Here is a 25,388-nt window from a genome sequence, read left to right on the forward strand (position 1 = left end):
TTCATACTACGGTCGTTATGAGTTATAGTCATTGCTAATTGTCTTTGTCACATAAAATATGTAAAAGCTCTTCAGGTTTTGTTTGAAATGTAATTTGCAATTGAACCATGGAAACACAAGTCCATGTTAAAAAGTAATACAGTCAAACCTGATTAAACCGGACCATCAATAAACCGGTTTCCTGTCGATTCCGGCCGAAAATGAAAGTCCCATATTTTTCCATTCAAAGTCTTTGTTAAAATACCCTTAGTAAACCGAACCCTGTGTATTCCGAATTCCGGTTTAATCATGAAGTCCCGATACTCTTAATTACATTAATTATTACCTGTCAAAACCGGTTTGTCTAATTAATTTCAATGATCGATATGCAATCAAAACATATTTGATAATCAATTAGTCAAGTGTCAAACTGTGAACCTACAATCGTACAGTAGTGAGCTGTATTATTTATTAAAACATTATAAACGTGTCAATTAAACGAAAACACACACCGAATATATCTCGGATTGAACTAATGTTTTAACTTGGATAGACAAATTAAAATCGCGGAGTAAGAAATTCACATCGTGATTTCGAAATCTTGGGTTTCCTGTTGTGAACCCTAAACAAATGACCTTGATAATGAAAAACACCCAGATGACAACAATCAATGAATATTGTACACTGTACGACAACGTTTTGAAAGTGATGAAATTACGTTTGATAATATTCTGGCTTTTTAATCGGCCATTCCAACATTTCAAATTATTGATCATGGGAGTAAATCAAAACTTTCGTCTTACAATCCAAACAACACGAGCATTATGATGCAAATGCAAACAATGAAAAACGAAGTTAAAAGAATTTTAATTTCTCAGATATAATTAACATTCAGAGAGAACTTTTTAATGCAAATGGCGGAAGTCCGGGTCGTTAACCTCCGGTCAAAACGGAAACCTGAATAAACCGGCTCACTGTCCAAACCGGCCCTTTTTCCTAGTCCCGTAGCTGGCCGGTTTATACAGGTTTTACTGTACTGTTAACGATCAGGTTATGCCATGTTTAATGAGAGAGCATGGGAAAAGAGAAAAAGACCTCTTAGACATTGGAGGTCCTGTTACCGAAAGGAGACTTCAGTTTGGTCATTATGATCAGTCAATAAACGAGGTACAAATCGAGGCTAAACCTTAATTCATTTGTTTTTCTTCTAAGAATGTCACCAGAGATCTTCGATGAACTTCTTAATAGAACAGTGTTGGTCCAAGAATCAAGAAGACATATACTATATTTACAAGAGCCCTGTCGCCTTAGAGTACTCTACCACAATTACAAAATTATACGAAAAATTGAAGGAATGTAACAGTATTTATATTGAACACGATTTTGAAGTTAGTGATGAGAGTGTCGTAAAAATGTGGAATGACCGTAGTATTATCATGGTAAGACCGTGCTAAAATCGCAGTAGAAGCGTGGTAAGATCGTGTTGCAATCGGACAAATCGCGGTTTGGTCGTAGTAAGAACATGATGAATGTAGTAGTAAGATCGTGAAAATCGTAGTGACTTCACAGAATAAGAGTTTAAATGTGGTATTTTCGTAGAAGGTTCATTAAAGAAGCGTCATAATGATGAAGAAGAATCGTGAAAACTAGTAAAAGATTTACGTTTCCATGCCGTTCATAATGCGACCTCACCACGACATGAATTTTTATTAGATCGCTGTGATCATACTTCAATCGTGGTTATGTGTGGCGGGGCTTTACTACGAAAACAAGCATACATTTGTTTTTATTATTTAATTTTACGTAAGTTCCAACAATCTAAATAATTTGTATTCAGATTATTTGTAAAATCAACAGTAAAGATCACAATTATTTAACAAAATAATTTGCAAGGTCTTTATACTATCGCTCACTGATTGAATGGAATGTCGTTTTTATATAACTGGGGTGTCCGCTGTATATCTAAGCTGTTAGATATCATATCAAATAGGCCAGATGATCAGATAAAGATTCATTTCAGATCACCGGAATCAATTTTCCGTGCAGCATTTTCATGAGGACACACCAATATTTATATTTTAACGTTTTACGTGCATTACTGAATAATATTGTCATTAATTCATTATTCATGTAATTTAAGGTCAAGAGAAGAATGTATTTCAGATCAACTCTACGACCAAGCTTATGGTTTGCTGCTAGTTTGTGTCGTAAGTAGACAAACATTGTTGACCTGTTAAAAAAATATTTTATGTTTGAAATAATGGACTTTATCCACCCCAACAGTGGTGCATTTCTTTCTGTTGAAAAAAGTTATAATTCACATTAAGTTAGCTGTTCTTGTCGGAAAACCTTTGGTTGTATATATGTAGTGCCACAACCAATTTTGCCCTATCGTCTCTCATATGGATTTTTTTTTAGGAAATGTAAGAAACTCTTTGTTATCATGTTATTTATTCATAGTTTTGAAAAAAAAGGTGCTTAAACATGTTTAAAAATATCAAATGAATGAAAATTCTACAACGAATCATATCTCGTCGAACTTTTAATAGCCTATGTCTCAAAAATAACTATATGGACCTTTATTATTTTTCTGCTTTTTATCTCACCTAGCTCACAGGGTCAAATTAGCTTGTCTCTTCACTTGACGTTTGTCGTCTGTAGTCGTCCATTGTCGTCATCGTCGTCGTAAAATACTTTTTACCCAAAATCTCCTTCTCAAAAACTTCTTACTCATATGTCACCAAACTTGGCTACACTCATCAATGGGGTGATAAACTATATAGTTTTAAAAATATGTAAGATTACAAACCTGCATAACAGATAAAATAGGAGTAAAATGCAAGTTTCTTATCTTCCATTATTAATGTTATGTTAATATCTACTAATTGTATATTTACTTGAAAACTGTCAGACGATTCGTCATATGAGTTATTGTGCTTCAATGACGATATTTACTGTGTAAACCAACTTTTACTTTCTTGCCTGATATATTTAAATCCAAAATAGATATAAAGAAAAACTTTGAGTAACGATAATAATCAGAAAGACAAGATTTACAATTAAACACTACTGCTGATATGTTCGGGCGACTCCTTATTAAAGTGTTTGCCCTTTAACATGTTTCATGATGATGTTTCCCAAATCTTTGGGTTTTTGCCATATACCTTGAAAATAAGATAAAATAGGTAAAAACTGTTGTCAGTGAATGCTTAATATAATTTTTATCCGTAATACTGTAAGTAGCCATTGATGAAGCTGCAGATGCGCAACACTGGCTATTACATGTAAGAGAATCTAATTTAGTTCCGGTATTGATATGCTTTAGATTTTTTACTGTCTTCTAAAACATCTTGTAATTTTGAAACAGAGCAGCCACAATCATCAAGTACAATAGATTGTTGGGTCAGATTCATACACAAGCAATAATTTCAATTTTGTTCAAAAAATTGTACAAATAAAATTTAGAAACAATAAGTATTTTTATTGGCTATTAAAATACATATTGAAAGATGCCATTTTCATGGGTATGTCAATTATCACTTTCTTAATACCAACAATTACCTTTTTAAAAAGAAAGAATCTATTCAAAGCTCTAATTGGTTTAAAAGGTTGAATCACTACCACGCTTAGGCTATAACGACAATTGTGGTATTTAGCTTAGAAAATATTACCCTTTGAATACATGTATGTTTAACAAATATTTACTTGACGAATAAACCTGTCAAATAAGAATTTAGGTGTAATACAATATTATGTAAAAAAATTAAATGCAGATAAAGAATGAGATATTAAATTCGGAAAAGATTATACTTAATGGAATCACTTATATGTCATAAATACAAAAGTAACATTTGCTGTACAGGTTAGGAGTGCACCCATCTGTATGTCCATAATTATTAATTTACAACATGTTTTACAAATGACTTAAATATGAAAAAAATCATCATACCGTTTAAAGAAATTAATTGATGATCATTAGGCAAAAGTTTTTTATTGGAACATATATGTAAAACAGAGAAGTGATAGATTGATATTACGCGATGAAAAATTAGTAGGTACAATTTTGTACTCTTCGCCATGAATTAATAAGATTGGATTCATAGTAAAGCCGTGGTAAGTGATAATATACATTTAGGAAAAAATAATTCATAGAAGAATTATCTATGTTTTATTCAAATCAAACTTGAATTCACGAAAAAGATGCTCAGAATACGATTTTTTTAAACTCTGAAATGCGGAAATCGTGCGGTACTGGCTATATCATTTTTCTCATTTCATTTCTTTAACTGCCTTTTGTCATGTTTAAAAAAAAAAAGCTTAAACATATGTCACCGTGCCTGATTTGGAAATACATCTTAATAAATCATTGTTCCCTCTTGTTAAATGCAATGTTAGCACGAAAAACGTCTCTCCAGTTTTTAAAGTAAAGAATTGATGACTACTATTTCCTTACTTTTGACATTTCAACCTAACATGCCTAGTGTTATTCACACATTGTTGTCAATTTAATTGAATTTATGCAACTGTCACATTAGTGTGATATTTCGCTAGCCATTCAACTGGATTTAATTCACCATGTTTTACATCAGGATATGCCTATACCAAGTCAGTATATGACAGTTGTTTTCCATCATTTTCATGTGATTCAGCTTTTGATTTTGCCGTTTGATATGGGACTGTCCGTTTTGAAATATCCTTGCAGTTCGGTTTTGTGGGTTATTTTACTTAATTTTAAACACTTTTCAGATTTTCAAATTTTGAACGCAAAGTATGACTGTAGTATGACTGTCAAATGCAATTACATAAAACTGTCAAAACTAGTAAAGCAATATCCATGATCTGATATCTGTATCAAAATACAATTTGTTTAATATCGACTACTGATATCTTGTTTCTAAAATTGAGTAATTTTAGAAGATGTTCCACTTCGCCTAAAAGTTTTTTTTAACTGAACATGAAATAAAAAATTGTAAAGAATCTTAAAGCCGGAGAGCAAATCCAAATATGGCTTCGATGGTCACGTGATTTTCAGTTAAACAAAATACAGTTTTTAGCAATTGCAACGAAGGCACGAAATCGACGGTGTAAAGATGTTTAATTTATATACATTAATTAACCACATATATCAATAGATACGACAGCATTCAAACGTTCACTGCGATACTATTTGAAGAATGTAAATAAAAATGACACACAAAATAGTAACGTATGATCCTTAAAAGGGATGATAGCTATTTATATTTTAAACATGAGTTGCCTATTGTTACCAAAGCGAGATAACTCGAATGAAAATGCGTCCTGGAAGCGGCTGATAAGAAGTGAAAGAAAAAAAAGCATTTCGCTTTATCTTAGTGTAGGTAAAGGTTTTTCTTTGGAATAATATTCAATAAATCATCCGTTTACGATAGTGAAATGTGTAAATAAGAAAAATATTGTGAAAATTATAAATAATTATTTGAACGAGGGCACCTGTACAGTGAGATAAAGGTTACACAATGTTTGTTTTATTTTGTTTAATCAGTATTTAATATAGATATTCCCCCCATAAAATTATATTTATTTAGAAATCGACGGAATTTTATACCTTCATTTTATTTTATTTTACTTAAATACTACCCACAATTAGCTTTAGAAGTAATAAAATTAATAAAGATATGTGGTATAATGTTTTTACATTAAGTAAGGGGTATTTTATCAGTAAATTATAAAAAAAACTGATCCAAAGCTTTTTTTAAAACAAATCCAGCATTCAAAAGAAACACATATTTTAGCACTTCTTGAGTTTTTAAAGTTATATCATCTAACACATAAATTACTATAAAACACCTGTAATCTTACTTTCATTTATGTTGCCTTAAGTATCATTACTAACGAATAGTGCCAAAACGATACAATTGGCTGTATTGGGGATAGGTCTAGGTTTCTATTTTTTGGTATAGCTTATAAATAAGATTGCAGTTTTTCCTGTATTTAAATTTTAAATCTTCCGGATTGTGAAAGTGTTCTTCTTTTAGGAATACTGTTTACCTTACAATGTATATCATGTCGCCAATATTTCTTTTAGTTTTGAGTATTGTACAAACAAGTTATCGTAAAGATTATTTCAAAAACCTTCTAACATGGAATAGGACCGTTGAAAAGATGTCGGTAGGAAGCTACGCATGTTCATCTGGTAAGTATTGGAATAACAGATACGTCAATCAGTTAAGATTACCTTCAAATTTTGAATAATTTCACAACATTTATATAAAAAAATACATTTTATGGTAACGTATCCTCCAATTTGTCTGCATATATCGGGTAAACAAATGTGAAAGTGTGCATTGACGTCTTATTTATCATTCTTAATATGTAGAAATAATTTCGAATTAAATGAAATTAATTGGTTTTGATATAGAAACAAAATGTGGTGCATTATAAATGTATTAATTCCCCTTCTAAGTATTTTACTAGTTCTCTCCCAAATAAGATGTGTGATCACTACAGCGCATTGACAATTTTCAATAGTTTTGATCAGCATACCATTGCAAACTCTTCCTTAATTATTTTAAAAAGATCAGGTAGACAAAAAAATCTTCATACATTTTCACTCTGATTAATGTTTGAATCGCTTTTGTATACGGTTTTCCATGTAAAAGTATAAGATATCCAGAAATATTATCTATTCATTGTCCTTGTTTCTCATTTAAAATGCTTAAGGCATCACATGATATAAATAGTGGGTCATCTTTTCTATGTTTCGGAACTTTTTTTGGCACGAAGTATGAACTCAGCAAGAAAAGGAATCATATAAAAAGTCATAAAAACAATGTGTCTCCATTTTTGAGACACATGAAACTTGATAAAACAGAGAATTACGTCCAAACAACAAGATAAACTAGCGCAATGATTCATCAAAGTCACTTAAAAGAAATAATAAAAAAAAAGGCAAAGTATAATATCAGAACATGTCCATATTTTCAATCTAAGAACAATACAACGAGAGATTTAAGGACCCATGTTTCATAAGATTTAGCAAAGGGCTTCGATACAAAAAAAAATGACTGGACAAATTAAATACTGAATTGAAGATAAAAAAATGTCACAATTTCTGAACAATGTGTAAAATACGACTAATATAAAAGTAAGAATATGTGGCATGATTTCTAATGAGACAATAATTCACGACCAAATGTATGATAATTTGAATTTCAAATAATTTGAGAAACTTTTACAGAAACGAAAGTAGACAGGTCAATAAAGTTCGTTGTATAGTGTCAGATGATTCTGTAATACGTTTTGTTGAAATACTAAGGCTTTTCTACCTCAGGCATAGATTACCTTAGCTGTATTTCGCAAAACTTTTAGGAATTTTGGTCCTCAATGCTCTTCAACTTCGTACTTTATTTGGCCCTTTTAACTTTTTTTGATTCGAGCGTCACTGATGGGTCTTTTGTAGACGAAACGCGCGTCTGGCGTATATACTTAATTAAGTCCTGGTATCTATGATGAGTTTATTAATTGCTCGCTTATTATGTTCTTATTAACTTGTCACTTGCTTTAAAATATTGAGAATAGTTTATGGAATATTATGCCAGAAAAGTAGACCTTTAAAGGTTTCAAGTAAATGTTAAATTAAATCATCTACTAAGGTAATGTCGTCAATACAAATCCTGCGCACATACATTACATTTGAGCTTTGCTGCTTGGATCGAACTTAAATTCCTCTTGTGTTACGTATGGATTTGTCGGATCTGCAATTAAAGACATTTAACCCTACAGATTAGAAGCTATGCATGAATAGGACCATTGATGTGTACAGATTCAAAATTGTAATTCAATTCAATTTACTTTAATCTAAGGTTTAACTTGTTGCATAATATGTGAACTATTTCAGTGTACGAGTACTTCAGCTTTTGTCAAATTCTACAAGAGGTATACAATTTCACTTTTAAATGTCACAAAAGGCATATGACAGCATTGTTAAAACTCTGTGTGATTTTCTAGCTTGAGCCGGTACGGCAAAAGCAAGAAAAGCAATCGAGTTGAGATGACCAATAATAATCTGTTCATCGCTATTTTACCTATGACGACGTTGTCAATTTCATGTCAATTTCATTAGCAACGTCACGTGCCTCCTTAGTTTCTAGCGATAATTGTCCATCTCAAACGAGTAGCATGATATGAAGAATTATCACAAAAAAAGATCAAAGAAAAATGCACAAAATAGCGATAATATTAAATCCATCTAATGTGAAGAGTAATAATACAGTGTTCTTCGTGTTTAAATACGAAATTGAAACACAATATACATTGTAAATACAAATGATTTTTAAACACCGATATCAAACTGGTGAACTAGGAAGACACTTCTACGAAGCGCTGATTTCAAAAGTGTTTATGCTGATCTGAAAAACATTTCATGTGCTTGTGTGTAATGTCGTGAACGTTCACGGCTATTTTTTATTCTCCCTTTCTTAGACGAAACATACCATCTTTACCAGGATCGCGCCTTGCATATTTTGAACAGATCAACACATATCCGACATGATATTACGAAGAAAATATTCCAGATTTAGGAAAAGTATAGATCCCCGGTTATTTTTAAAAATAACATTTATGTTTGGCAAAAAACCTTAAAAAATGTGGTTTTATCAATAATGTCCTACCTTCTTCTTCTCTTTTACACAAGACACTTACAAAATTAGATTTCTGGTTTATTTCTGCATTTGTGTGTGAATTTTCTTCGTCTGTTTACCTTTCTATAAATAGCGCTAGGAACGGAAAGGGTCGCATTTGTCTGTCTCGATAGCTGAAAATTGACGTTTACGTACGGCAACTCTTATCATAGTTCAAAGTTTTGTTGCAAGCTTATATACACGTTGAAATATAAGATTATTACTGACATTTAAAGCGCAGATACCGTAGTTTCTCAAGCTATTTTTTTTAAACAGTGAGGGAAAAGTTGTTTTATTTGCAGTTACAAAAACGTTGCAAATGCAAAAAATGCATTGCGGCAGATATAGGTTTTTAACGTGACGTCCCAACAGAGTCCCTATAAAAGTGATACACAACTGTACGATAAACATTTTCTGATGGCATATGGAGATGCCAATAAAAATAAGAAGAATATTTCTACAAATTTTACAGATAAAAATATTGTTATTATATTATATTTTTTACTTCTCTTATGTATAACGATTAGTTACGTCATTTCTAGACATTCATATTCGTTATTTTTTTTCAAAGGTGAAATTATTAAACCTCATCTGGATTTATATGCTGAAAAGAAAAGAATTTATTTTAAAATGAAAGTTTTTCAACAGCCTATTGACAACACAATTAATATTTTGTGTGATCAAACTACAATAGACGTCACACGTTACGTTAACAACACATGTTATAATGTCGATGGAAAATGTAGTAACACTATTTGTAAGTGCAACGTATCAAACACGGGTTTCACATCGGCATATCGAACAGCTTTTTTCAGCAATTGCACATCATTTGGTATGGAATATCGATTTGCAAACGGAAATGATGGAGAGATTATAAAAGTTACTTCTTTCAAAAGTTATAATGGATTATGTAAGTATGCAATCATTACAGAATGAATTAGCCTTCGTTTCACTAGAGATTTCCAATAAAATGACTTTACTAGACATAACCGACCTAACTCAACGTATTTCGTCCTACTGCATTGAAGCATGACGGAGGGGAGCATACACTGCATACATGTTTTGCTCTTTGAACACGCATTGTTGCTGGAATATGCCTTCAGTAAAAATAAACCACAACTATTTTGTTTACTCTTTAAATATTTTGTCATTAAACTTTGAATGATTTTATTAACACAAATACTTTAAAGGAACAAGTACATTACCAACTTGAAATCAAACACACCCATCATTTCTTTCACTTGACCAATATCTTAGTTCTTCTCACATTATGAATTTTAAAATCTACCAAGACGACATTTAGCATACAAATATTAAAATAACGAATTCCGAAGCGAGAAGGTTGCCTTTTTGTTGTTTTAAAAAGATTTAACGTTTAAAGTAAATTCCAACACACCCGAATGTAAAAGGTGTACTCGACTTGTAAAACAAAATAATATTTTTCTATAATTTAATTGAAGATAATTTGATGTGGGCAGAAATTCATATCAATGATATATTTTTCAAAAGTACTTTTTCGTCTTTAACTTTACCAAATTATGGGGTGAGGTTTTTGTTTTAGTAAACCTAAACTTGCATCCGAGGATACAGGGGTAGAGGGCGTACTACCCCTTTTCGATCGATGAATAAGAAAGTAAATATTATAAAACATTAAAAATCGAAAAGAAGAATCTATCTGATAACGACACACAAAATCAATATAAATATCAAATAATAAGTTCATTAAATTTTGCAATTATATCTGAAAATCAAAGTCATTGTCAAAACCATTAAAGACAACTCCAATGAATCGCATGATAGGTACAGCTACGTATATATACGTGGTCTTATGACAGTGAAGTTTAGGCGGGAATCTCAAGAATCACGTGATTTATAAAAATCATGATTTCTTTCGTTTTTCATCATCTTATAAATATTTGATATTGATTAAATTTATTATGAATGGGTTTCCTAGTTTATGAATTATTGGTTAAAACTTGAGTAACGCATTTTACAAAATTAATTGGTAAACAATAACCGGTCCCGTTACGTGCGTACGTCGAGTTAGGTACGTATGTCATTTTATTGGAAATCTCTACTAGTAAGATATTGTTATCACCGTATACATTACAGGTTCAAAAGAATATGATCTCTTGGAAACCATAAGTAGAAATGTTTCTGCATTCATATTTAAGCACACCCGGTCTTCTTCTTTGGGGAGCTTGTGCAATTCCCTTATATATATATATATATATATATATATATGGATTGACTACATATGAACATCGGTAAACAACATTTGTCTCGAATTCATTACAAAAATACCTGATTACTTTTAAGCTAAATCTTTGCATGGCATTTACTAATTATATTCCTACATCACACTTCTTCCTTTACAATTTAATTCAGTTTTATTCTTTCTGCGCTAAACAAAACAAACTCTTCTAAAGTATAATGCTCAGGTTTTATTAACCAGCGTTGTAAACCAGGTTTTCCCGTTTGAATAGTTTTACATTACTAATTTGTGGGGCTCTTCATAGCTTGCTTTTTGGTGTGAGCCAAGGCTCCGTTTTGAAGACCGTACCTTGACATATTATGGTTTACTATTATAAATTGTTATTTGGATGGAGAGTTGTCTCATTGGCCCTCATACCACATCTTCCTATATCTATGATAATTACTAAAATATTTAAAGATATTTTCAAAATTATTTAACAATTTGTTCGTTTTTTAACAATGTTTTCCTAACACGTTTATTTTTTTACGTACGTTCTACACAATTTAGTCCCATAACCATTCGAAAATTGACTACACATAAGTGCATATTTGATGAGTTTGATATGATTAAAATGTAACTGATCATAATAATGCAGTGTCAACTAATAATACATTTACTTCTGTACACACATAAAGAAGAATTCAAACTGAACATTATCAACACCCATAAAATAGAATCATAACAAGAGCTTTAATTTCATCTTCAGATTTAATAATGAAGTCCTGTTTTTCAATATCAATTGAATAACAGTGTTACTGAGACTTGTTTGTGTTTTCTTAGTGTTTTGTTATTTGCAAGGATGTTGTCATTTGTCCTATAAATAATTTTGTTTAAACAGGTACGTTAAATTTATTAAATTTGCATACTGTTAATTAAAAAGGCAAATAGTTGCCACAAAAGAAGATAAGACAAAAACGTTAAAGCGAAGAACGCTGAAGTGTCATTCAACTTTGTTATCGTTTTAATATCTGCTTTTGCGGTTTATGTAAGTACGCACTCATTGAGGAATGTATCAGGCTATGTTTCAATAATATCGTTATATTAACATCTGTTATGGTGGTTTAGCCATAGGTTAAAGGTTGTTTTCTTATCTAAAAGGACACATGTATTTCAATCTATAGTATTATTACTTATTCCTTCATAGATATTGTTTAAATATAAAAAAAGAAGATGTGATACGATTGTCAATGCGACAACTGTCCACAAGAGACCAAAATGACGAAGATATTAACAACTATAGGTCACCGTACGGCCTTCAACAATGAGCAAAGCCCATACCGCATAGTCAGCTATAAAAGGCCTCGAAATGACAATGTAAAACAATTCAAACAAGAAAACTAACGGCCTTATTTATATAAAAAAATGAACGAGAAACAAATATGTTACACATAATCAAACGACAACCACTGAATTACAGGCTCCTGACTTGGGACAGGCACATGCATACATAATGTGGCGGGGTTAAACATGTTAGCGGGATCCCAACCCTCCCCCTAACCTGGAATAATGATATAACAGTACAACATAAGAACAAACTATAAAAATCAGTTGAAAAAGGCTTAACTTATCAGATGGACAAAAATAAAAAGGACGTGGCCGGGTACTTGTACATCCCAACAACAATAAGATACTAGGAACACATCCAACATCCAATGGATTTAGTGTAAAAACGTCATCAACAACAGTCAGATAAAAACATGAACTTGTGTAAACTTCATTGCATCATATTTTGAGAATATTTAAAAATGACTGATGTCGTAATTCGATAGTAAATGACAATCTGCAATTTTCTAACAACTTATGCACGAAACAAACTATTGCAATGCTTATGATATATGGTTGGAATGACAATACGACAATTATCCACTAGAGACGAAAAAACTGATTTATGAGTGTCTGGTAACAACTAACTAAATCATGTAATCTAACGGCAAAATCTACTGTCAAAACATTTCTTAAGAAAGATTTAGTATCAGTTTAAAAAAAAATAGAAAAAAATAAACATATTACATGAATGAAAAATGTTGGTGTGTATTTCAAACAGACGAAACAAAGATGTTTTTGTCTTAAAAGTAATATGATTTTATTCTTCAAAAGAAAACCAATAATACATAACATAACAATCAATATGAAGCTTCTTTTGTAAATATTAAATCTGTTTGGACTTATAGAAAGTTTAGAATGTTTAGCATTATATAAGTGTGGTTCGGTTTTTTATTTTTATTTCGTTTATATTTTTTTGTAGTAATATCTTAATAAATTGATAAAAAATAATTCACATAATAATTATGAAGGCTATCTGTTATCAGAGATAGTTATTCATACTTGAAATGTTTTGTACACTTTGTATTTAGAATTTTGCCTTTTTAAACAAACTTGCGTCCTCGTAAGATATTCGTTTCTAGTTCTATTTGATATATACATATATATATAGATACATACATTTTTCAATTTTAGATTTTGGTCGGCTTCAAATACAATTAGCAAGTTTAACTAAATGTAATGAAGATATAAGTGAATGTTTTTCCTGTTTCAGTAAGTATAGTAAATATTTAAGAAAGCTAGTCGAATTTCAATTGTCATACAATGTTTTTAAAATTAAAACATGCTATAAAATAAATCATTTAAATAATAGATATGCCAGTCAAATGTCCATAAAGAAAAAAATTATGTTTGTTTTCAAATTGAACTAATTGTCCTTTATCGCGAGTAATCGTCTAATAACAGATTGAAGCCACATTGTTAAGGAACCGCCCACCCGGATGTAAAGTAATTAGACCAAACTGCAGAATATCCGGCTTCTTGACTTTCTTAAAACGTTTCTCTGTTTCATCAGGTAATATCGGATAACAACTGAACTCACTTTAATGTAAACGTTATTTTTTTTTAATTTCCTGGATCACACACAGCGAGTATAAATGTTACATTCATTATATCTTGAATGAACTAGATATACTAACCGTTTAACCAGAGAAGGACTGGAAAGATGGCGAAAAACTCTGCCATTTCATTATAGATACGGTTAGTAGAGAGGACAAAGCAAAGTTAGATAGAGATACACATAACTGCGATGTAGAAACGGTACATAAAAATCACATTTAAAGAAGAATAATCTGGCATAGATGGTTTATATAAGAATTATAAATTTTACACTAGGAATTAATAAGAGAATTGTGTTTACTTTCTTACAAGAAAATGTTCCGGCTTCTTTATTGAGTAATTCTAAAATAACAGGGTATCTACCTTACTACAGAAAATGATAAAGGATGAGAAAGGCAAAACTTAATAGAATTGAGACCGCAAACTATTACATAATAATATTTCGTTCAATTAGATTTTTCTCGTCCTGATCATGCATGAAATATTTACCATTGCACGTTAAGCAACACACAATCAATCAATTACTCGGGTAGTAAACGCAAACGATTTAAATCGAGATACGTATTGAATACTCACTCAACTAGGCAAGGATGTCAAATAGTGTCTCTTTTTTTATGTGCAGGCTGAATATACGATATGTACAATTAAAATATAGACGGTTTTAAATTATCAGGAGAAAAGGGGAAACAAACTAAAACATATAATATATTGCAGATGGCACCAAGTTATTAAAAAAGAACGACCTGTAGACTGAAGAATTCATTGAATATGTGTTCTTATATAAAAAAAAAAAAAAAAAAAGCCTCTGGTTGTAAAATAAATTATGACAAAACAAAAGACTTACTTATATGAACATATAAAACAAAAACACCTAAATTTGATAAAAATCAATTGCATCAAAAGTAATGTTAAGAAACTAGGTGTGTTTTATGATTATAAGATAGATGATGCTGACATATAGAGAAAAAATATTTAAATAAAGTCAAAAACTGTATACACGTATGGAAAAGTAGGAAGCTTACATTTAAAAGTAAAACACGTATGGATTAAACAAAAAAATTCTCAATGTTCTGACGATCTTAAAATACGAGGAATTTCGAATAGATTTACCAAGTAGCTAAATTTTACAATTTATTGATTAAAATGGGATGTAAATCCAAAGCGAGTAGTCAGAAATGTCTGCTGCTTGCATGAAATAATTGAGGCATAGAGTACGATGAGTATACATATATTCATAAAAAGTAGCCAAGTAATAATTTTGTATCGCTTTCTTCATGGCACAATTGAAAAGCAGCATTGCGATTTATCAGTTTCGGCTACAGAAATTTTATGACAAATATACCTTTTTTCGTATATAAATATTTAAATTTGAACGGTATAGATGAACCAATTATTACAATTTTTCAAGAAAATTAAGAATACTTTCCACTGCATAAATTGACTCATTGTTAGAGTCTTAGTCTGTTACCTCGATGACTAAAGCAATTATATACATATAAAAATTAGGAACATGAATATGTGTTTACATATGTTCCAGCAAATATTCTAAATATTGATACGTTCGAGATCCGATCGCAAGTATACCTAAACTTCATTCGCAGGCCAAAAAACCTAATTACTATGTGACGGGATAAATATGTTATAACGAAACTAAATTTTCCAAGTATTTTGACCTTCACTCATTGGTTTATGTCACATGGATTTCATAATGATATGAACTTTAACTTCTTGTAGTGATACACCTTGATTTGAAAAATCATAAGGCACGATAATAGAAGAAAAGGAAAGAGAAACAAATATATCAACATTAATAAACATTAAGTCTTATTTACAATGTGTACATTGCAATTTAAAATAACAGAACTACAAACAGACGCCAGTTAAAAACGGGAAATCAAATCTTTAGTACACTTCCTTGAGTTAAGATACTCTCGTGTATTAGTAAAGTTGCATCTCCTTTTCATTATAAGAAGATTACACTTAGGAGAAAAAATCAATGATTTAAAATTGATACTATATATAGCTCCTTTTCCAGATATTGAATTTTAAATGGCGGGAAAAGTCTGAGTTAGATTTTTGAACTTCTATTTGTATTGGTATTATTTGTGTCTGAAATCGAAGGAATGGAAATCTAAAATCTGCTTAAAATGTGTTAAAGGACTTGTTAAGAGCGACTGAAGTCTTAAATGAAAAGGTACTATTGGGCAAATTTTTTTACTCTGTTTTGAAGGAAACGAACATCAGACACAAACTCTGAATATCGCCGTAGTACATTTTTAATTATCAACTAAAATATTACTTTTACGCAACTTATACTTCTAATTGTCACCATTCGAATTGTTTACTTTATCAAACCTTGCATTAGCTTTTAAAATGATGAAATAAAAACCCAAAATTTTGTATTCCTATTCCTTTTTCTTTATTTTCCAGGTGTGTATACCGGGTTGTTTGTACTTGGTACCATAATAGTTTTATCACTTATTGTGTTGGTGAAGAAATCATGTAAGATATGTTTATATAGTGATATGGAATGTAAAGTCAGGTAATACAGTAATACAGATTTATTTCAAACTTAAATATGGAAGATAGAATGGACATTTTATCATTGTACATGGTTTTTTGTTTTAAAAATATCGTTTCTTTTCCAGTTTTAATTGTCTATTTAATTGTTGAATAATTCCTCTTGATAACATAAACAAAAACAAGATATGTTTTTTTGTTAAACCGAGCAATGGTTTCTTGGTGACATGCTTGCAAAGAGTACGAGAGGTTTTGGATTCCAGCGCAAGTTGCGTCGAACAAAATACTTTCCATTAGATCCTTCCCCTTTCTCCTCCTTCTCCTCACAATCATCGTCATTTTAAGAATGTTAAATCAACGTTTCGTTAATCAAGACAATTTGCATTCTCAATTTTATTGATTTTGTATAAAGTTCGTGTATATTTAAGGATACTTTTCATTTTATGTTCTTAACATAGACGACCATACCAAACAACCGTAACAAGATATAAGCAGAAAAAATCATATAAAAAAACTTAAGTTCTCCGTAGTGTCACTCACTGCAAGTCAATGTCACGAAATGAAACATATTCATGGCCATTTAGATTACAAAATTTCAAATTCATTATTGTACAAGTTTTTGACTTATATGATTCAGATACTAATAATCGAAGAAATAACAATATGTAACTAAAACCTTCGCAGTTATAAGTATAAATAAGAGATCGAACAGTCAATCATATGAAAAAGCAAGGTTTGTTTGTACCTTTCAATTGATGTTTTTTTTTTACTCAAATCAGATTTAAGCAGTATAACATATATCTTTTTATTACAGTTGTATTTTGCAAACTAAAAATTATGAATTATAAATAATATTTTTATCTTTACATGTGTAAAAATATTCAATATACTAGCATGAAATATTTTTATCTAACAATTTTCTTCTCCAGTTTTCCATGACAAGATTTTGAAACTTAAAATTAATAATTGCAACAAAATAGCTTTGCAACGAATAAGAGCTAACAGGCAGGAAACACCAAATTGTTCAAAAACGAAATGCAGAATGCAAGAGGTATGCTTATTGTTAAATCAATAATGTAAACGTTATAAAGGGTAAGCAGATGTTTTTTTCTAATTTAAGCAACATTCTTTTTAGCAAAAACATGAAAACAAGTCATCGTGATAGAAATGTTTATTTTCTGAGTAGGACTCTAAAATATAATACGGGATATGGGATATGATTTGAACACATCATTTATCAATGAGTTAACGGCCTTGACAACAGACTTTTCATGTGGATCATTTGTATGCATATATTCAATATTTAAACCAAGTTTCAACCTCTGACAATTGTGATTGTACCCGTTCAGACATTATTCAACTAGAATGTTTAGCACTTGTTTAACTTTAAACAAACTCCCATTGACAAGATAAAAGGATCGTTCACGATGCTTAATATGTAACAGATATGTCAAAATACAACTGTTATGCGTATCGTAATGATAACATGTGGGTATACTTATCGGTTTTCAACAGCTTAATTGGCGTCCATTTTTGTGTTTGAAAAAAATTGTAGCTTAATCTGGGATTTTTTTGACAAACTAGAATCCTGACAGTATAATAATGTAAAGCCGAACGTTATCAGAGGGACATTCAAACTCATAGAGCAAAAAAAAAACGACAACGCCATGGCTAAAACAGACAAACAGATAAATAAGAGTACAATTCCAAAATATAGCAAACTAAAGATTAAGCATTCATCTCTTTTGTCGTAAAGTATTGTTTTCAACCGGCCCTCATTGTCAATATTTAGATGTAAGTCAGGATATTAGGAGAATTGGCTGTATCTGGTGTATCCTTTATCGTTAGTTCGCTGGGATAGATGCGTTCAACATAGTCACTAAAACAACCAAAATCACTAGAACATAGACAAAAACCTATGAGTCAAAAGAAATACATTGGAAAATAGGAATTATGACATCAGTGTTCCAAAACAAAAATAATCGTGTGCTGCTGTAATGGTAGAATGGATGGACTTCAAACTAATCTATACAAGTTTCTTGGACAAATTATCGTATTAAAATAAAAATAGAAAAATATTCGTGTTCAAGCAATCAATTCTATTTTTCTAAAGGTTCAAATCAATCGAACATAATTACACGAGAAAGTAATTACTTTACCTGGAAAATTCAACAAACATTAAATTGTGCTTAAGAGCATACTGAAGCATTAAAGGTATTGATGTTGTAATTCAAATATGAGAAATATTAAGATGTACCCTCATTTTTAAATCACATGCAAAATTTGTATCAAAATTATCAGTCAAGAAAGAATTATAATAGAAAACGCAATCTCGGGATTGAAACTGTCCACATAATGTTTCATGTGTGACTTATCAATACAAACTGTATGTGCAAATTGTCTCATTGTCACTCATGAAACATATTCTTATTAATATCTGAAAGCAAATTATAGTTTAAACAGTATGCAAACATGTCCGACATTGCCAAATGCAATGATACATTTTAAAACTGAACACCTTATTTCAAAATTATTTTGAGATAATTCTAGAGACACTGGTATTATTATGGGTGTAATGTACTTGACTTTTTATGTCCTTTTTGATAATACAGCTCTCCAACCGTTTGGCTGTTAGACATCATAGGCGTTCAAATATTTAGCTTTGAGCGTTCTGATGGCGGTAAATCAAGAAAAGCGCTTTGGACGCTTACAATTTATTCCGTGTTGTTTCTTTTTGTCAATTTTGACAACAATCGTTTTAGGCTGTTTTACAAACAAAATGTTTAAGTATTGGTGGCAAAGGCTCTTGTGGAAATGTTGATTATTTTGTGGTATGCTGTTAAACTTATTGGCGTATGACTTTTCTATCGATTTCATCAAGCACAGATTTTAACACAACTTAATTTGGTTGCTACGGTTAAATTTAGAGCTCCTGTCTATTCAATATTTCTATTTAATGTATCACGGGTAGTTTTGTTTCATATTAATAAAAGTAATTAAACCAATTTGTGTAAGTAGTCACGAAAGCAATTATATATTATAATGATTATGATTGCTACTAATAAGGTAACGTTATTACTTATGAAATTTTATCCATGAGTGCCAATGATGCCTTTGTTCGATTGCAGTGTATCCTTCCTCGAGATGGACGAAAGGAACAGAAACTGAAAGATGTTGTAATGGGTGTTGATAATGCCTCAAAATGTAAATTAAGAGATTCTATGCAAGTCGCATCTTCAACATTGATTAACATGTCATCTAAAAACAGAAATAAGGTATGAACTGATTAATTGAGCCAAAATAAAAACAACATAACAAATATTGAACAAACACGGTTAATGAGTTATTTTATATATTATACCACATTTTTCTTTTTTTAAATAATATCCCTAATATCGCATAGTAAGCCATTAAATACCGCAAAATGACTAATGTAAACAATTGCAATCAGAAAAGTATATACTATATCTACACAACAATAAATGGACAACAAATAAGATATACAGCAACATACGATAACCGCTGAATTGCAGATTTCTGACTTCGGACAAGTTCATACATAGTGTGGCGAGGTTTAACATGCTTGCAGGCGTCAAACCCTCTACCTAACCCGAGTCATTTCGGGGCCTTTTATAGCTTACTCTGCGGTATGGGCTTTGCTCATTGTTGGGAACATTACGGTGACCTATAGTTGTCAATTTCTGTGTCATGGAATTTTTTGCAACTTTCATACAAGTAAGATATTTAGCTAGGTTCTACATTAGAAAATGCCTGTAACAAGTCAGGAAAATGACAGTTATTATCCCCCTCGTTTGACGTGTTTAAGCTTTTAATTTTGCCATTTGATTTAGGACTTTCCGTTGTGATTTTTACTTGGTGTTCAGTATTCATATGGTTTTACTTTTTGAAACACGGTTGTATGTATATTTTCCTTAAATTTGTTCATTTATATTTCAGCAAGATTTATCCACGAAATTCAAAGAAAACATAAAAAGTCTAATAAAAAAAGTGCTACAACCGAGGACTACTGTGAACCGTTATTAAATCATTCTTATTTCATGAACCTATTGTTTTCAATGTATTTATGTAACATATACATATGTAAATATGTATTATTTAATTTTGTTGATTTTTTTTAAATGCATTGATATCCCTAAAATTGTATCCTGCTCGTCGATGATTTAAATTACTAGTCTACGCTTAATGTCACTTTTCATTCAGATTTCAAAATACGCACTTCTAACTTAATATGCAGCTTAAAAAATGAATTATATTTGTTTAAATAATTAATAGGTTGTTTCGACTTTCATTGCGTCGTTATGACTTGCTGTAAATATATTAGCTTGATAACATTTTCTAATCGCTTAATTATATATATTAATTATTCATATACTGAACAAGATTGAAATTTGAGCTACAAATCTATACAATTTATTGTGTAATATTATTCATTTTTGATTTTTATCGAAGGAACTTATTTAAATGAAATAGTAATAATATGTATGCGAGTCATAAGTCCTGCGTGACTTTAATGAACATAACATTGAAAAACAAATCGTCGGACTTACATTGTTTTTAATGGATACCTTACATGTCGCTTCACGAAATTCCGTACAAACAACTGTACATTACCGGTTCATCTGCATTTTCAACTAAACAGTAGTCCATTACTTTGACATACATTATATCCGCATTGAAAGAGGATCTTGAGTAATACTGTGAAACTGCTTACCCTTGTCATGCTTGTAGTGGTATTAACCTTATGTGAATTCTTTCAAAACTCTAAAGAACTTTCGGATAATTCTAAATCTTGATTTTTTTCTAAAATAAGTTATATCAAAACTTGATTTTTCAATCCTAAATACCACCAGTTCACATAAGAAATTGAAAAATCGTATAAACGAAATAATCCCCAATACTTTTCAACATAAACATGATAAATATGATAGCATACGCTATAAATTTGTTACTTTTGGATACCATACATTATATGTTGTCGTAAGGGAACAAAAAGGTAAAACATGCTAAACAGAGGAACAGTATGCTTGAGTTGTTATTCCTTTCGACACTTGTAAAAACAAGAAGATTAAAGAAGGTAGCTCATTTGATTTCACATTACAGATATTGATGGTGAACTTTCCATTAATAAGCCAAACTTTTCTGATTGCAATTAGGTTCCATTGGTATATCCCCCAGAATTATAAACTTAAGAAACAAAAGACATGGCTTCCTCTGCCTTCATTAAAAAAAAATATACCTCGAATTTGATATGTACGGTAATATCAGTACCAGAATCTGTGACAAACGGGACGATCTTTATTTTGAAGTTATCAATGTACCCCTTCTTAGTAGCATATTGGATATACATTTCCCAACTTATTCGGTATTCAAGAGATTAAGTCTGCTTCTCAGACTTTGTAACACGTCACCAATGTCTGAGCAGAAATTTGATGAACCAGGGGTATGTCAAAGAACGTTCGTCTTTTTTTCTGAAAATGTACATCTAAAGGTACCAATACCTTGTTGACAAATATAACGTATCAACTTAACAAATAATACACGATGGTCTTGCAGTATAGATTTTAGGTACTGAATTTGTTTATTATCTAAATAACATGTTATAATAGTATTCGTTTATTTCTCTTTTTGAATATTACGTTTGCTGTTTAGTCTATTTTTTGTAATATTCATTTCACGAGGTTTGATTCTTATGCATCCGGTCATAGTGTTATTGTGCTATGGTAAATTTTGGTATTCGTGTCTTTCATTTTTGCGTATGTGTTTTATCTATATGTATTGTGTGTTTCTCTGTAAAATATTTGTTTGTTTTTATAGTTATTAGGATTATACAATAAGGTTGACTGTTGTACCCAAATTTTGACATGTTTACCTATAATATTTTTTTGAACTGTCTATGTCTGTGCTTTCATTTTATTAACTTTTTATTTGTTTTACTGCATTGAGCTTAAGTTGGAGTGTCTTAGAATATACCCTGTACTTTGTACCCAGAACCACTCTCTTCACACTTTAAAAGATTTCATTGTTAAAATTTTTATTCTCTTTCCAGTGAAAAAAAAACCCAGTATTTACCAATTGAAGTCAGACTTCTGGTGTTGATATGCGATGATGAAGTAATCATTTTATATCCTTCTAAATCTCTTACGAAAAATAAAGAATTTCTTTAAGGGCTTGCTATTTTATTTTATAAGAATAGATTATACAATTTAAGGCAAATTTGAAGCTTTTTATGTTACAGTTATCTTCATATGACATGTTTATAACACAATTAACTCCCTTGGTGATCGTTAATCAAACCATCTCATGTAAATACACATCTGCACGTGTGATAACATGTGTGAAACAATTATAATACATACAAGAAGATGTGCTATTAGTGCAAATGAGACACCTCTCAATCCAAGTCACATTTTTTAAAAGTAATTCATAATAGGTCAATGTTTGTCCTTCAACACGGAGCATTGGCCCACACTGAACAGCAAGCTATAAAGATCCCCAAAAGCGATTATTGGGAAACCATTTGAAAAGAAAAATCTACGTTCTTATCTACGCAAGTCATACGAAAAACGGGAAACACATATGAATCAAATCAACTTATAACAACCTCTGATCATTCGGTTCCTGACTTAGGACATGTGCAAACTTATGCATTGGGTTTGGATGTTTTATCTGGGGCCCACCTTCACCCTAACCTGAAACAATGGTGTAACAATACGACATAAAAGGACACACTATAAAACATTTATTAAAACAAGTCTCCACTCATTAAAGTATTTATACTAACAAATTTCAGACACGAGTTAGACCATAACAACCAAATTACCAAATAGTTAAAGTATAAACCACATTTTTTTTTTATCAAAGCCAAAATTTAAACCAGTATTGAATAATTTATGTTCCCCTTGTAATTACCTCCTTCGCGATTATTTGTTAGAAAAGATGAATCGGCTTATTTAATAAAACAATTAATTTTATTATGAAAACATGTTGAATGTTACCAGTAATGATAGACGAACAAGTACCTATTATCTGGTCAAACTGCCGTAACGATATGGTAAAAAGAAAAAGGGCATAATTCTTTTCATTTCTATAAACATATTAATTTGCAATTTTGCAGGCATATTGACGACGCAATAAACTTATGCAAAATGGTACACACGTATTAATCAAGTATTAGATTATACCTTGTTTTAAGATAACAAAATATATATATTGATTACAATGTTAAGGGCATGTACATAAAACAATTCAAACATTACTGTACTATGTACTTTTTAAATGCTGTAAAGCAAACGTCTGATTCTACAGCTTCAAACATGAAATTTTTTTTTTAGATACTTACATGACTTAGTCGACTCAACGCCTTATTTGTATTTGCATTCAGAAGAATAGAAAGTTTGGTTTATGCGTACTTTGATCATATATGTTGTCTTGTATTATTTTTTATTTTAGTTTCTAGTGTACAATTTGGAGTTAAGTATGGCGTTCATTATCACTGAACTAGTATATATATTTGTTTAGGGGCCAGCTGAAGGACGCCTCCGGGTGCGGGAATTCCTCGCTGCATTGAAGACCTGTTGGCGACCTTCTGCTGTTGTCTGTTCTATAGTCGGGTTGTTGTCTCTTTGACACATTCCCCATTTCCATCTCAGTTAAATATGTTAAGTTTTATTTATATTCATCACTATTGTTATATATTGTATATTATGTATATGTATAACTCAAAATTATCATTTCGCATTAAATAAAAAAGTGGGATTACTTATTTTTTTAATACATGCTTGAAATTACTTTAAAGCATTCGTCTGTATTCTACAATTACAACTAACCCGATAAGTAAGGTTATCCTGCGAGAGAATGTGCTGTGCTAGTGATTGGGTCCTGATTGGTGCTAGTGATCTTTGCAAATATGTAAACAAAGACGAACATTATGATTATTGACGTTTTCTTGAATAAAAAATAGAAGAAAACACTTAATTTTGTTTATAATGGGTTCATAGGTAAATAATTAAAAATGTGACCCTCTAAACTGTTACAGTAAGCATAACACAAAAGTGTTCATTCTTAGAAAATCTAGAACTGAACTGAAACGCTTTGTTAGCTTTGGCATGTCATGATTGTTTGCTGGTGGGTCCTGATACGGTGCTAGTGATTTTTTGTAAAAACAAATGGTCCTAATTAAAGAAAAACTTTACAGAATCAATTCAATTGGGCAGAAAATTGTATTCAATCCGGTTTGTGACTCCTATTTTTACTTTTTTACATCCATTTGGCTGTTCAATTTGCATGTTTTTAAGTAATCGTAACTCATATTAAATAAAAGTGCAAAAAAGGCAACATCTTTCGTCCAATATCAGATGAAAACATAATTAATTAAAATAGTTTTATTTCAGATATCAAATGCCCATAAATTCGTCATTCTCAACATGATATACTTACAAAGACAGTTTAAAATGTGGTTAAAGTAAACGACATTCATATCGACAATAAACGTTTGACTGGTTTATTTCAGTAAAAATATACGAGGTATTTAGATGATCTGCCTACTGGTGCCTCAAATTTATTCTTTAATATATACATTGTCTCCCATTTATTTCAACTGGATAAAAAAAGGCATACACTTGCTTTTAATTCATGACTGATAGAAACTAACTATAATGGAATATGATGTGAACAATTGAGTCAAATTCTGAAATTCAACAACGAACAAACAACATAACGAATAATAGCTATAAAAATGTAAATATTAAAATTGAAGACCTTTGGCCTGATTTAAAGTGCAAATTTGTACAAAACAAAATATGACAGATATTTCCTCCTTCATTGGTTCCGTGATATAACAACACAACACTTAGCACACGAAATATTAACATAAGGACACAAATTATTCAACCTTAAGTACTCGCAGCTACTAAAACCTAGATAAAAGCTGCATTATCAGCTAATGCTATTTACTATATTAACCATACTCTCTAATATTTAAATTTGTACACATCAAACTGATTTCGCAAAACTTAATTACAGTTGTTAATTTCTGTGTCATTTTGGGTCTCTTGTGTAGAGTTGTCTCATTGGCA

At 30.7% G+C, this 25,388-nt stretch overlaps 1 protein-coding gene across 1 annotated transcript; it reads left to right on the forward strand.

The window, feature by feature from the left end:
- The first annotated feature begins 1,032 nt into the window (after nucleotides 1–1,032).
- Nucleotides 1,033–20,337, forward strand: LOC134694171 (uncharacterized). Its single transcript, XM_063555170.1, has 9 exons — nucleotides 1,033–1,146; nucleotides 2,120–2,186; nucleotides 6,044–6,151; nucleotides 9,208–9,546; nucleotides 13,351–13,428; nucleotides 16,204–16,275; nucleotides 17,223–17,344; nucleotides 19,422–19,568; nucleotides 20,251–20,337. Exons 1-9 carry the CDS (start codon nucleotides 1,033–1,035, stop codon nucleotides 20,335–20,337), a joined length of 1,134 nt encoding a protein of 377 aa, XP_063411240.1.
- Nucleotides 20,338–25,388: the final 5,051 nt, after the last annotated feature.

Source organism: Mytilus trossulus, chromosome 13 (genome assembly GCF_036588685.1).
Source record: "Mytilus trossulus isolate FHL-02 chromosome 13, PNRI_Mtr1.1.1.hap1, whole genome shotgun sequence".
In the NCBI taxonomy this organism is placed as follows: Eukaryota; Metazoa; Mollusca; class Bivalvia; order Mytilida; family Mytilidae; genus Mytilus; species Mytilus trossulus.

Excerpts from the sequence above, each read along its gene's own strand:
- LOC134694171 (XM_063555170.1), top strand. The coding sequence starts at position 1,033 with ATGCCATGTTTAATGAGAGAGCATGGGAAAAGAGAAAAAGACCTCTTA. Across the intron at positions 1,147-2,119 it reads ATGATCAGTCAATAAACGAG|GTCAAGAGAAGAATGTATTT; the intron begins GTACAAATCGAG and ends ATGTAATTTAAG. Across the intron at positions 13,429-16,203 it reads TGAATGTTTTTCCTGTTTCA|GTGTGTATACCGGGTTGTTT; the intron begins GTAAGTATAGTA and ends TTTATTTTCCAG.